The 15317-nt window shown below is 40.3% G+C and overlaps 1 protein-coding gene across 1 annotated transcript in view; it reads right to left on the minus strand.

Annotated features, from left to right (window-relative positions):
- Window positions 1-222: 222 nt before the first annotated feature.
- The window catches only part of ASMTL (acetylserotonin O-methyltransferase like), a 29059-nt gene continuing 13964 nt past the window's right edge, over window positions 223-15317 (minus strand). The window contains exons 8-13 of the mRNA XM_049834611.1: window positions 13442-13604; window positions 11459-11643; window positions 9304-9433; window positions 8030-8173; window positions 7353-7475; window positions 223-904 (exon numbers count right to left, since the gene is read on the minus strand). Of these exons, the coding sequence (XP_049690568.1) occupies window positions 690-904; window positions 7353-7475; window positions 8030-8173; window positions 9304-9433; window positions 11459-11643; window positions 13442-13604 (960 nt within the window). The 3' untranslated portion in view covers window positions 223-689. The remainder of the gene's footprint in view (window positions 905-7352; window positions 7476-8029; window positions 8174-9303; window positions 9434-11458; window positions 11644-13441; window positions 13605-15317) is intronic.

Consider the following 15317-nt stretch of genomic DNA (forward strand, 5'->3'; position numbering starts at 1 on the left):
AGGAGGAGGAGGAGATAAATGTTCTTGAACCAAATGTGGTGCCCCCACATTTCATCTCCAATTATAATCGCGAAAGAAACTTGTGCTTTTATGCAACTGTCTTTTCCGAGGAACCTCACAGAAGGCAGAGGAGTCTGTCTTGACTCCGCTGAGAAGTTGCTGTTCCAGTTCTTCTGTTTCCAATCTTGACTATGCCACTGCAGCAGCAGTTTCCAGACTTCATTAGAGAATGTTTCTTTATTTACAGTAGAGAGTGTAACATAAAATGATATTAACATGGATGGAGTATTGAAACGATACCTGCATTAACCTCCTGAAACGGGCAAAGCAATGTGTGCTGGTCTAAAAACTGGACTATTCTAATTGCACCAAGTACGAAGAAACTGATTTCTCAGCCACATGAATACTGCCGTAGGACTGCTGACACCACTCGTGGTTGGAGACGTGTTTCCAAGGGTACTACAAGTGTTGTGCAGCCACAGCACCACTGCCGTCAAATGATACCAGAATGTTCTGGCATCATTTTAATCAAGTTCAAAATAAATGCCACCAATCTCTCCCCCTTTTAAAAGTGACTTCAGAAAGCTGACATAACATTCCTTGTTTATGATATTGATGGGAAACTGAGCATGTATTTGCATAATTTCACAACATGGCTAGAGACATCCAGATTTTAAATCCATTTTTTTCTAGGTCTTAACACAGAGAATGGCATCTAACAAATTTCCTCTCAATCTGATTTTGACATTTGTGAATCCATGTTGTTCCAGTAAGGCTTGATATTCAGAGCCACTTCTCTCCTTTCCCTCTGTCTGCACAAGCATGTTCAAAGACTGCAGCAGGGCTGTGCTCCTGTTTTTCTTCTCATCATCCAATACCATTTCAGCCAGCAAAATCCCACAGCCTAATTTAAAAACAAACGCATGCAAGAGTACTAATCCATTATCAGGCAAGAGAATCTCTGCTACCATATATAAGGGTGCACACTACAAGACACAGGTGATTTCATTTATCATTTATGGATTTGCTCTGCTATTAAATGATTAATCCACTGTTAAATGTATAATGCACCCCAGTCACAAAAGCCAGGAAATTCCCTTCCACGCTACAGAGGGATCAAACACAAGTCGAGTCATGTCTCTGTTTTCAGGGGAAGAGAGGATGACATCTGTAAACTTGGCATGGGAGTTAAGGAAAAAAGTAAGACAGGAATAGTAGTTAACATCTCTTTGGGATATATTGCTGCTTCACATTCATATTGAAATTGCGCCAAGCAGACAAAAGGGTGGATAGCAAGCATTATAGAAGCAGAGAAGTCAATGTTGCACGTTATTTCTGTAGGAACTGAGGCCTTTGTGATGGGACTGACCTAGGGATGCGAGCAGAACTTAAATGATCCTGTTTATACACAGCCTGTTCATCCACCTTCAGACCCGTGAGAGGAAAGGGAAGACAAGAGAGGGATACTGACAAAACAAGCATTGTTTTACTCACTGTCTTTTAGCCTTGCATCTTATGTGGTGGTTTCTTTTGGCACAGTGGGGGTAGGAGGCCACCAACGCAGACCAAAATAGCAGCATCTTACTGTCATTTTAGTACTGCTAAGTGCTGCTTAACATTCATATCTTTCTGACCCTTAAGACAATCTCCTCAGAGCCATTCTTACCCATACACCTCAGACATTTAACAACTGATAACAAATTAATTAAACCTAACACTGCAGTTACTTAGAGAAGAGGCTGAGATCTGTGGATAAAATTGCTGACTGAGACGTCGGTGTTAACTATCAGGAGTCATGAAAGTCCTGACAGCTTATTAATAAATTCCCTGTTTCTTCCTCATATCATCAGCCACCTTACTAAATGCAAGTTCAAGCCACCTACCCTGTGATGAACCATGACACAGGTTTGCTTCACAAAGAAAAAGGATTAGCCAAGCATGTCTGAGGTGAGCCTGAACCTACATTATCTGTCCAGTGGGACTATTCTGCCCTAATTCAGTCATCCATAGATTAGATAGCTGTATTTCAGCTAGCCCTCTTAAATATGCTCTATCTGCCATGAAATATGAATTTACTTTTCTTAGGAAAACCAGGCAATTTCCTTTCAGAGAGGTGAGACGAATCATCCTCTGAAAATTCCTGGTTTTCTACTGACTGGAAAGCTCAAGGTGACTCGACGATTTGGAATACCTAATATTTAGGTATCTAAAGTCAGGGCAATAAAGCCCATTTGTTATGAGTCAGTGGTTTCTACTCCCTACCCGCATTCCCGTGTGATTCTCCTTTGCCTTCAACAGAGAGACCCGGGAATTGCTGTTTCTGGTTACACAGCAAACATTGCTAGGTAGAGTAATGCAGGACTACCATTTCTAAGTCACCACTATATTACAGCTTTGGAAGACAGTGTCCAGATTTTGTATACTCTGAAAGGAGAACACAAATAGAATGGTCATTATAATTTGCCACAAAAGTTACTGGGGACATCCAGATAACATCAGGGTAATCTGGAAAAACATACCCAGAAAGCACAACCAATGTGGGAAGGACACTTATCAAAATTAGACACAGTAAATTAAGTTAGTACAGGGAAAAAGAAAAATAAAATTCTCTCTACAGTTAATGAAGATTTACTAATGTAATTGAAATTTCTTCTTGAGAGGGACTGAAACGGAGCTAACTTTCAAACCCTTCAGGAAGCATACTTTCATGAAGAAATTTTGGCTATGGTTTTATAGGAGATAAAAATTAATGGTCATAACAGTCCTTTCTGAATTAGAAAGTCATTCAATCCAGATTATCATTGTTTAGCAAGGACATAAGATCTTTCCAGCCAAAAGATTGGGGGGGGGAAGGGGCAGAATTAAAGTGCCAGGCCTCCAAAAACTTTTTAAAAAATAAAACAAAAACCCACATTAAATACTTCAACTATCCAGGAGTCAGCTAACACATCCAAAACTGAACTGAGAGCCCACACAAAGGGACTTAGCCATTAAATAGCTCTTCCTAAGCTTTTGTGCTGGGTGGCTCAGATGACGTTACTACCCTTCACTTCCGTCTCATTACTTTTCCAGGGACAAGTACTGTTAGTAGCTGTAACAGGGTCGAAAAAGGATATAAAAATGGTTGAGCTAGAACAGCCAACCAAGTTGTGTCTCTTTCTTACAAACTTCTCTATCTTCAAGGATTCTTACCTCAGCATTCAGTAAGCAAGTGCTTAAGTTCTTGTTTTTATTATTCATCTATCATTCTGTTAACCCTCCACGATTCTCCACCTCAAAAAATTTGTTTTCTGTGCACCACATTTCCTCTAAACCATTGTTAAGGCAGAATGTGAGTAAAAGACAGCACGTTCAAGAAGGTATAGCTGAATGTCACTTCCCAAGGAGCAACACAAAACCTACAGGCTTTATTGGGAGAAGTTCATTTGGATTTTAAAGCTTAGCCCCCTCATTCTTCATGTCTTGATTAGTGAACAGGCCCAAATTTTCCTCAGTTATGCCTATTGCTTAGGAAGTCTTTTCAGTGTAATACCATTAAATCCAACCCTTCTACCAGGCAGGAAAGATACCAGCTTTCTCCAGAGCAATTGAAAAACTCAATTTGGACATTAATGAGAGAAGACAAGTTTATCATTTCTCAGGTGACTGGGCTACATCAAATGATCATAGAACAGCTTAGGCTGAAGTGGACCACAGGAGATGTCTAGTCCAACCTCCTGCTCAAAGCAGGGCAGCTCTACAGTCTGCTGAGCTTGTTCTGGGCTTTGTTCTCAGATCTTGAAACCTCCAAGAACAAAGGTTCCACAACCTCTCTGGGCAACCTGCTCCAATGCTTAATTATCCTGAGAGTGCAAAGCTGCAGTGCGTTACCACAGACACCATGCCCAAGGGTCTAATGCTTAGCGTGTATAGAGCGCTGTTCTTTAATCACAGAGTACGCCGAGGTTGTGTGGTAGCCAAGCACATTCTATTCAAATTTTACAGTCAGATACATAGTACTTAGAGGCACAGTTTTAAAGTCTGTGACAGTTACGGGTGTGCCAACTTTAGGATTGAAATTTTCTGACTCAAACAGCTTATAGCAGCTTAAAGAACAGCATTATGAACTTTATGAATAACTATCAGATGAGAACATCTGATTGCTGGAATCAGTCTCTCTCAAAATACAAACCTGTTAGGCATAATGGCAAGCTTCATGTCAATATGGAAAAGAAACATTTTTAATTTATTCAGTTGTTGAATATTTTGCCTTATCTCTTTACATGTCTGTACAGATGAGATCAGTCACATTTCCACTCACAAAAACCTTCTGCTGAGAATTAAAAACCCCTGATATGGCCAAAGGCTGACATTTCCCTGATTTTCTGCAGCTGAAATGCTCTGTAGTAAGCATGCTTCTCATGATGAATCACTGTGGCGCTTTTGCTTTACGCAGTGCTCAAAGAGCAAAGTAACTTCTGATTAAGTAACATAAGATAGAGTCTACCAGGCAGATGCAATTCTTGACCTTGCTCATCAACTCTCTTTCAGTTTCTGAGGTTGGTGATTCAGCACAGGCATGGCCTCTTTCATATTGGCTTATTGGGATTATTGCTGTAGAAGTAAGACAGGCAAGAAACTCACAACTGATAGAGAGGAAAGCTAGTTCGAAAGTGCAACTTTAATCTCCAGGAAGGCTTCCACTACAAAGTACACTTTAAATAGAAAAAATAAATATCAGTGAAGTATCAGGAAAAAATAAACATTAGCAGAGGTGACATTAGTGACAAATTACTTGAAGAGATGGGATACAGTACGTACTTCTCCAATTACAGACTGGAATATGAAGAAACTTCTATTTTTAATTTTCATAAGAAAACTTATACATAAAGTCTAAAACCCATCTCAAGTAATGAGACAGAAAGCATATATGGCCATTTAACCATATTCAGAAAAATCCTAAACTGATAGGAATCGATAGGAACAGCTCTCGGCTGCAGCCTGTGTGGGTGCATACTGTGGCTGGAGGCCAGAGGCTGCTGAAGTGTCTCTGTGACTGTAGCTGCTGTAGGAACATGTTTGAGCTTTGTCCCATTTTCACTTTTGCCTGCAGAAAGAGTGCTTACAGGGTGTCTTTGAGACGTTTTTGAGTAAAGGCCCACAGAAAAGTGAAAAAGAGGACTAGCATCCCCAAATTCTGACAGATGGTACAGTATTAATTTTTATTTTTTCATTTCTGATAAAACTGAGCAGTAACCACTGAATACACTGCAGAGGGAGAATTCTCTTTAATTTTAAGGTCCAAGAAACCTAAGGTATTAATGTGGCTCATAAAAGCTTGTAGTTTTAACTTGCTGCACTATACAGCTATGTCAAATCTAAGCTTAATATGGCCTGCAAACTAGCTGAAAGAACTGGACATGAAGGTATTTAACACACAGGAGTTTTGGCCTGCCCCAGACACTTTTTAAATGCATAGAACTCACTCCTGCAGAAGCTGCAGTCCAACTTTTATTCAAGGCCTGTAACAACTATGCTTCAGATAAAGCGTCAAAATGATTCTAAACTGGTAATATGTCCTGGATGATGATGGGTATATCGTAAGAGTGTTGTAAAAACTCAGCATCCCAGTTTGCTTCTGGGCACGCTATGGTGAAGGATTCTTCTTGATGCACAGAACAGCATCTAATAAGTTTCCTGTGATCTTAATTTGTACATTTGTGAATCCGTATTTCTCCAGTAGTTGTTTATACTCTGAGCCACTTCTCTGCTTGCCTTCAGTCATACTGAGGGACTGTAGTACAGCTCTAGGAGGGTGCGTCTTCTGTTCATCAAGCACAATTTCTGCCACTAGCAAGGCACTTCCTGCATTTCCAAAACAACCAAGAGTGGTTCAGTAAAGTATTTCTAGCTTCAAGTTTTTAGTGTCTTGGTCAGAGACAGTTATAGAGGTCCCTCAGACTAGTGTTTTAATGGTCTTCAGTGGAAATCAGTGATAAAATTTCACTTTTAGTAATCTCTTCCTGGATGCAACCATTTAATTGTTAAAAGGAAGGGGCAGTTTAGAGCACTGTCTCCACTTTACTGAAGTTCAGATCACTTCCTGATCACTTCCTGACTATGCTCTTAAACTCAGTCTTGTTTCCATTTGAAACAAGCAACTCCTGTAAGCATCTATCATACCCCAATCTTTGCATAAGAAGATTAAGACAGTCACCCACAATTTTCTTTCATAAACAGGATTATGCTTTATGGCCTAGATCTAATTTTGAATGCTCTCCTATGAAACAAACCTCATAGCTACAGTTAATCCTGTTGGATTAAGGAATCAGTTGATCTTAGCAGTCAGGCTTTTCTGCTTTTTGTCTTCTCCTTTTATCTTTAATACTGTCCAAATATGAATCAACATTGTGCCCTGGCAGCCAAAAGGGCCAACCGTGTCCTGGGGTGCATCAAGCACAGCATAGCTAGCTGGTCGAGGGAGGTGATTGTCCCACCCTACTACACTGCACTGGTGCAGCCCCACCTCAAGTACTGCGTGCAGTTTTGGGGGCCTCAATATAAGAAGAACATCAAACTATTTGAGGGAGAGGTGCTGATTTCTCTCTGGTGACCAGTGATAGGACACAAGGAAATGGAATAAAGCTGCTCTGGGAGAAGTTCAGATTGGACATTAGGAAAAGTTGCTTCACTGAGAGGGTGGTCAGTCACTGGAACAGGCTCCCTGGGAAGTGGTCATGGCACCAAGCCCATCAGAGCTCAAGGAGCATCTAGAAGATGCTCTTAGTCAGACAGTTTAGTTTTAGGTAGTTCTGTGAGGAGCAGGGAGTTGGATTTGAGGATCCTTATGGGTCCCTTCCAACTCAAAGATATTCTATGAGTCTATGATTCAAACACAGGAGAAAGCAGAAGCAGCTACATATTTCTCATTAAATCTGTGCATAAAGCAGTGCTGAACTCCAGTTTACCATAATCTGGGCACTACTGAGATAGCAAAACAATAACAAAACAAACTGCTTTTTGATTTACCTAAAGGAACTTTAGACTACCTGTACGTATAGAAATAAGCACATGCTTAGTTATTTCATGATACAGGGCTTAGTAAGAAAGACTGGGCATGGCAGAGATAGGGGAGATGACGTAGTTGTCTGTGAAGCCTGCAACTATAGTAAGGGCTTATTTTATATACTTTTATTAGCAGCTTTGTTTCCTTTTTTTCTTAGTAGGTATTACCATAATGTAAGCATAGACATTCAAGCAAAGGCTACTATGATCAGAGAGAAAAATATACTTTTTTTAATATGAACTTATGATTACTCATTATGTTTATGCATTAACATGCACCTCTAAGCCAACAAGATGAAAAATCTTACCTGGTTTGCAAACAGCTGATACCTTGCTTAACAGCACATGTATCTTTTCATCAGGCCAGTCATGAAGAACACGGGAAAGAATGTAAAGATCTGCCTCTGGAAGATTATCCTTGAAGAAGTCACCTGTTGGAAAGCAGAGTTAGTACATTCCTACAGAAACCACAGAGTACATTCCTACAAAATGAAATTAAAATATTGCGGAGGAACTAGGAGCTTCAGCAGAGGTAAAGAAGCAAGAATGAACAGGTATAGGTATGCACTGATTTGCAGATAAGGAAAGCGTAAAGAGAAGAGCAGATCACAAGTAACAATTCTGTAACATATAAAAATGGGGAGAAAGCCTAAAGCAAGGGAGACAAAGTCCTTTGTAGCCACCATGTCCATCTTGCCTAGAAAACAAAAGCCTGAGACAAGGACATGCAGTCTCTACTCCCAGTGGTACTCAAAAATGACTAATCCATACTTCCTTATTTATCCATATTCTCTAACGATAGCCAGTTTGTTTTTATCCTCACAGGCTTGAGAAATACAATGTCCCCATTTAGCATGGGTGAGCCTATGTTGCCTTGTACTACATTTGGGGTTGGAGCAGGGTAGCACACCATTTTCCATAGCAAGAACCTGCTCTGTGCTCCAGGGTAACACAAGTAAGACAAAAGATCATGTGTTACATTTACCTGACACAAATGTCACTTGAGCTGTGTGTTGTCCTGAAGGCTGAAAGTAAGAGGTGTTTGCAATGACTTCTGGAAGGTCAAATACTGTGACCTTGAGATTTGGGTATATTTGTACCAATTCATGAGCCAGAGCGCCAGTGCAACCTGTTGGAAGTTTAAAAAAGTCAAATCAAGTCTTTTCTCCCAGCATTTGCAGACATTTTTAAAGACAAGCCTGTACATAACATTAAAATAGAGACACCAAATCAGAATTAGAGGTAGACAGTCAGCTCCACCATTAAACATGGGCAATAGCACTTCCTGGTGGATAGAGCAATGCTCTAAAGCTTGGGGAATGCAGGCATGACTCCTTACTGTCACAGAATTCCTAGTATGACCTTTGATACCAGTCCCTCAGGGGTTTTTTTGGGGGTAGAAGAACATTAATGAAAGGGCAAGGACTTGTAATTTGTGGATGAAGAGCACTAGAATTATTTACCACTTACAAAGCACTGATATGCTAAGTTTGACAAATACTCTCCAGCATGGTGAAGGATAGGGATAATAAAGTCTTGGAATCTCTGCACAAGTGACAAAGGTTGCACCAGTATTGTGTTAATTCCTCTGACATGCTGTCCACCTCCCCAGGCATTAAGGAAAGTGCTCTTTCTTCAGTGGATCTCTCCTTGTGTAATGACAGTCCTTCTGTGCAACTCCAAGCATAGGGCAAAAAAGGACACTAACAAGAAGAGTTTCTTCAGGTGTATCATTGGTCTTTAACATTTTGATGGCTATCTTAGATATTAGTAATTAAAACAACACACAGAACAAACCAATTCTAAAAGAATCAAAGAACTTTCTGTTCTAGCAGTGCAGCATTTCAAGTTTGACACCCCGATATAGAAGGATTCAGAAATAAATCCTTCATTACTTTTGAAAATCTTGGACATGCCAAAGGACAGCAACAGCACAGTTGAAAATGGAGCTCCCAGCCCAATATTCTATTAGCTACGCCACAAACCATCTTGTCTTCTGTGTTGAGCTGTGTCAGCATGAAACTGATGGTGACAAACATTCACTTATTTCAAAGTACTCAATTACCATTTAAGTAACTCTGCTTTCAGTTAACTGCACTCAGTCCTTTTATTCTGACAGTGCAATACCAGAAAAAATAGCAGTAGATAATACTACTGCAGTTCTAGTAAAAAATATACATATGTTTAAAGTAATAAAATATGGAACCAAAATCAAGTTTTTCCCTTTAATTTGTATACAAGTTTAATTACAGGCAATACCTCCTAAATCACAGGCAGATCTAAACCGTGAAAGATCAAATGCTGTAGCCACATCTCTTGCTGTCAGGTGGGCAATGCTGTGCATGGCAGCCATAAAACGTTGCTTCACCTCCTGGCTGTGATAATAGTCCTAAGAAGGGAAAAAAGCACAGTAACTGAAGTTTATTTTCATTATTTAACTAAAACTATGTACAACTAATGCAGTAGGTGCACACCATTAACATTAGAATGCTAAAATTAAAAGATCAGTTAAAAGTGCCATTGACCAGTTGCTTATCCAAGTCCTTTTCTATTTCACTGTAGTGGTAAGATTTTTGCACCCCCTCAAAAATTCTGATCACACAGACATCTTTTGCAGTGCATCACAAAGGACATACACTTGGGTGGTTTGAACGTGGTCTTGGTGATGTCCCAAGGGCTGTTAAATTAACACTTCTGCTCACTGAAGCTGGGGCAGCATAGCAGGAAGAAGGGGTAATCTGAAAATGCTTTTTAAAGAAATACTGTGCCTTTGATACACATTTACTAACGTATTTGCTCCACAGCAAGATATCTTCAGACTTTAAACTGTTTGAAAGGACAGACTGAGTTTTTTCTTTCAGTCTCCTAAGTGTTCCTTCTCCTTCTTGGTATACTCTCAAATTGCTTTTGTTTAATTCTGACATTTATTCTCCCATGATAGGAAAATGACTAGATGATTGGACCATAAATTAAACCAGAAACATTCAAGCTCATAGTGTGTTTTTTTGATGAGGGGAGAAGCAAGCATTCAATACCAGAACCTCACGCTTTTACCTTTGAAATGACACATAAGCATGAATCCCTTTATATCTCACTTTCATACAGATTTCATCAGTTATGTCTGGCTTTACAGCTACCATGAAGTGGAAATATCTCCAGGCTGTAGTATGCACAGGCAGCCCATATATCCTGCCTAGACATACCATCTTGTACACATATGGAGCCCAGGCCTGAACTGGTAGCAACTCCTGCCACAAACATCACCCAAGCAAACTCAAGTTGGTAATCCAGATGTTTAACAAAGGACGAGATCCAGTTCACCTACATTAAAACACTTAATCTGAACATAAATTTAAGCAGCTACTGCAACAGCTATCCTAAAGCAAAGTATCTAAATACCCTTTAAAAGAGCCTTTGAAGGATTCCTAAAGGAGGTTCTGTCCACCAGTAATCTCAGTACTAACATTAGGCTAACGGGACCTTCTTAAGCCTCCAAAAGCCCTTATTTACTTCCACCAACTGTATAGGAGGGATGTAGACATCTCTTTTAGGAGACTGGCTTTGTCACCATCTAGAAGTTAAGTACAAATTGAGAACCTCAGGATGTAGTCTGAAGTACACTTTAAGCCAGCACTGCTGCCAGAGATGAGTCCTGACATATTCTCCTGCTCACTCTATTAGCCTTCTCCTTAAATAGGCACAAATATTGATGCTCCTCAACCTGCTTCACCAGGCAAATAACTGACAAGTTAGGCTAGTTATAACCCTAAGTGATTCTGCAGTCTGAACAGATTCACCTGGGCTAGCATTGGAAAAGGAAAGCTACAGAGATGGAAACACATGGAAGAAAGGATTACAATTCTTACTAGCAATATATACTAGCTTGAAACATATACAAAACTACAAACCTTCATAAAAGAGATTTAGATCCCTTCTCCACTGCATCAACACAAAGCAACTTTGAAAACAGCTTTGATTACACAGTCAGCACAGATTGAACTGGATGCACATCAGTACCAAGTGACTGGCATCCAACGTGGAAGGAATGCATGTATGATAAGGTACTATCTGGTGTTATAAAAAGGACACATAAATGCAAATTAAACAGGCCCAGAGGTTATTCTGAGTGTGTGTTAGCTGGACAGACAACACTTTAGCCAGAGAATTTTTGTCAGCACTCGAAATTCCCAGTATATTCTGTGATTGCTCCAGCACTTCAGAGCCTTAAGTTGAAGGGAACAGAGAAGTCTGGGACTAGCGAGGTACACTGCATTTCTACCATTTCTGAGACCGACGAACTTTCTTAGACAGCTCGGTCTCCATTTGCCCCTAGATCAGTTCTGGGCTCCTCACAGCTAGTTTTGATACTAAGAGTTTATAAGGTATCTTACAAGATAGTAAGAGTTTATATTACCTTAAATAAATCCTCTGCTTTCTTTCCAAAGGCTCGATGGTTCTGCCTGCTGCCTTCTTTGACAGCAGATTCCAAGTTTGTGAAGAGAGGCCAAAGGTGGTCATTAGAGTGGATAATGTAGCCGTGAAGTGAGTATTCAGCATCTGAGGTCAAGTAGGTATTTGTTGAATCTGTATTACTGTAACCTTATGGGAAGAAAATTATAACCATCTTTGTTTCAGTACTTTACAACCGTCATGTAAAATCCGAAGGCACGCTTTTCCTGCATCACTGTTAAATAACTAGCAAATCCTGATTTTATGATCATGGGTTTTTTGTGCAAAGATTTCTATGACATAATTCTAAAAGTCTTCTCATTCTTAAAGGAGCAAGTATTTTGTTTATAAAAAGAATTTAGATGCTGAAAGATATAGATAGGCACCAATTTTTTATTTTTATTTTTTTTAAACCAGAGTACCTCAGTTAGACATGTAATATTCAAGGGAGAGTATTAGAAGTTCCTCATTCTTGACCGCATTTTTCTTTAGATTACAACTTCTCCTTCCCTTAATTCAAGCTTTCTCCAGTATGCTTTGCCTTTAGGGCTCTCCCCTTGGTCTTGTCCTCTAACAAAGCTGAAAGCCTCCTTTATTCCCTTTTCTTGGCACTTGGCCATTTCAAGTCTTACTATGTAAATGATGGATATGGAAACTTATAACTGCATAGTGCAGACTGAAAAAGTTAATCCTAATACTGACTCCCTTGCCTACATATACCTTCAAGCACCATTCCAGTTAGGGGCACTTCAATTTAAGCTGTTGTCCATGAAGAGGGACACATTCCAGAGCTCTCCTCATTAAAACCCTGATTGTCTGCTGAAGATTGTGACTCTGTGTTACTGCAGCAGGGAATGCAATTTGGTCCTTATTTTAGATAGAATCATAGAATCATTTATGTCGGAAATTACTTTTAAGATCATCGAGTCCAACCATAAACTGAACACTGCCAAGTCCACCACTAAACCCTGTCCCTAAGCACCACATCTACACATCTTTTAAACATTCCCAGGGGTAGCGACTCCACCGCTTCCCTGGGCAGCCTGTTCCAATGCCTGACAACCCTTTCAGTGAAGAAATTTTTCCTAATATCCAATCTAAGCCTCCCCTGGCACAACTTGAGGACGTTTCCTCTTGTCCTATCTCTTGCTACTTGGGAGAAGAAACTGACCCACACCTTGCTACAACCCCCTTTCAGGCAGTTGTAGAGAGCGATAAGGTCTCCCCTCAGCCTCCTCTTCTCCAGACCAAACAGCCCCAGTTCCCTCAGCCGCTCCTCATCAGACTTGTGCTCCAGGCCCCTCACCAGCTCGGTTGCCCTTCTCTGGACACGCTCCAGCACCTCCATCTCTTTCCTGCAGTGAGGGGCCCAAAACTGAACACAGGACTCGAGGTGCGGCCTCACCAGTGCCCAGTACAGGGGGACGATCACCTCCCTGCTCCTGCTGGCCACACCATTTCTGATAGAGGCCAGGATGTCATTGGCCACCGTGGCTACCTGGGCACACTGCTGGCTCATATTCAGCCGGCTGTCAACCAGCACCCCCAGGTCTTTCTCTGCCGGGCAGCTTTCCAGCCCCTCTTCCCCAAGCCTGTAGTGTTGCATGGGGTTGCTGTGACCCAAGTGCAGATGATGCATCTGAATTATTCCACTGCTCCCTGGGACTGCCCACGCAACTTTTTCTTAGAAATTTGGTCAGTACTATGTCCAGAGAGCAAAAGCAATCTAAGAATTCCTCAAAGGAGACCTGAATAGATGAAGCCTGCCCCCAAACAAAATAATTCCAGCTACTAATAATGAAAGCAAAGAAGCAAAAATCCATTCACCTTTCCCCCAAATCCAAGTTGCCCACAATATCAAGTCAGACCCTGTGACCTTCAATGCACCTCTTTAAGTCCTGCATGTCTTTCAGTACTATATGCAGTCAGGGGCAGGAGAGTTAGTCACCTTGTGTTGTTTTCTCCAGTAATCCAAGACCAGCACATGCATCAAGGAGTCTTTCTGTTCCACACACAGAGGTTCCAACCTCATCTGCAATATCCACAGCCTTCAGTGGACCTTTATCTTTCAGGTGATCAAATATCTTCAGCTTAGAGGCTACAAACAGAGCCTACATGTAGCAAAAAAAATTGTTAGCATGCTGTGTTTAAAAGACTGCAATCAAGAAACAAGAGAACTGTACCTTTTGCCTACAATTATTCTACACAACTACTGTTCTTTAAGAAGTGCAACACAGTTTAACAAAACTCCTAAAAATTGCTATGATACATTTCCTTCCCTTTCAGAGGGTTCCACTACCTTAGCCAAGTAACAGAATTTTGAACAGAGTTGTTTAGGAGGGAAGGAACTCAAAATATTCTGGAACGCAGCCAACAGATTTTGTATGAAGACCACCTCTTTATTCAGATATTTAGCATATTCCCATCTATAAGATTGTTCCACAAGGTCAAACAGTCTTAAGCACCTCAACACTGCCAAAAGATCAAATTAAACTGGAGTTACCCAAAACGTAAGGAACTGGAAAGTTCCACTAAGGCAGTGTAACACCTTCAAGTTGCTGTAATACTGGTCTTTGTTTAACAAAAATTAAGGAAAAAAACCCCACAATAAAATTTCAGAGCACAACTATACTACATGCACACCTTAATAGCACATGTACATATGGAATGGGGAACAGAGAACAGCTAGTGCCTGATGGTGAAGAAAAACCCATGGGCAATGCAGCTAAGTTGAAAAACTTAACTTAACTTGTAGAGATATGCTAACCAAACCAGAGAGTAAAGTTAATGAGATATGATAATATATACCCTTCCATTTGAAATTAATTTGCAATTCTGCAGTTTCAGTATTCTGAAATAGTTAAAACACCTAAAACCAAGGAACTTAATGTAGAGCACAAGAGTGGAAGCACACAGAGCAGTCACAGAACCCATTTCTTTGCAACTGCAGGCCACTATAATGTACTCAAAAATCAAAGGCAGTCAAGGAAAAAAAAAAAGATTGACATTCTGTTTAATAAAAATCAAATGGAGGAAAAGAGATCAGCTTTGAGAGGAAGGTCTGCTACTGTGTGTCTATGTATTTTATCATCTTCATCCTCTTTTTACAGTTTCCTCTGTTACTGTAATAAGAATGTATAGCTGGGATTTATTATAATCCATGCTTTCACAATACTGAGCCAATTGCATCTAGTCTACAACCATTTGGTTTCCAAGACCTGCTGAATCTTTGGACTGATACCACCTGGAAACTATAAGAACAGGAAAGAGAAGATGAGAAGATAGGGTCAAAAACTTGGCTGATCCAAATCACTCCTACCATTCTGTAATTCTCAGTTCAAGGTGGGTGGCGTGGGGTGGGTATGTGAATCAGTAGAAAAAATCCCAAAGGTCTGACTACAGATCAGACTATGCAAGTTCAGAACATACTAAGTTTGAGAAAGTATGATTTAACCCTGATCGCCTCCTGTTCTGTAACAACAGCTGTTCAGAGTAAAATAGGCGGCAACATTTTCACCAGCAGGAGATTTCATTCTGCTTTATGAAGTCCTTGAAACAACACTCAAGGATCAAAATGAAACAGAACTTGAGAGCTTTCGTGAAACTAAATGCTTGTGTGTTCTTATCCCTATTCTATAAGTGGAGATGAGTTTTGTGAGATCACAGGAAGCATTCATTGCAACTGGTAATTAATTTTACAAAGATCCAAGCCCTGAGGAAAAAAAATTTCTCACTGGCTCAACATGAAACTCAGCACTTCGTAATGTGACTTTACACTGGATTAGTGGGGAAGGAAAGCTTCTGCTTCTATTTACAGCCTCCAC

This window comes from Accipiter gentilis, chromosome 31 (assembly GCF_929443795.1).
Source record: "Accipiter gentilis chromosome 31, bAccGen1.1, whole genome shotgun sequence".
Classification (NCBI taxonomy): Eukaryota; Metazoa; Chordata; class Aves; order Accipitriformes; family Accipitridae; genus Astur; species Astur gentilis.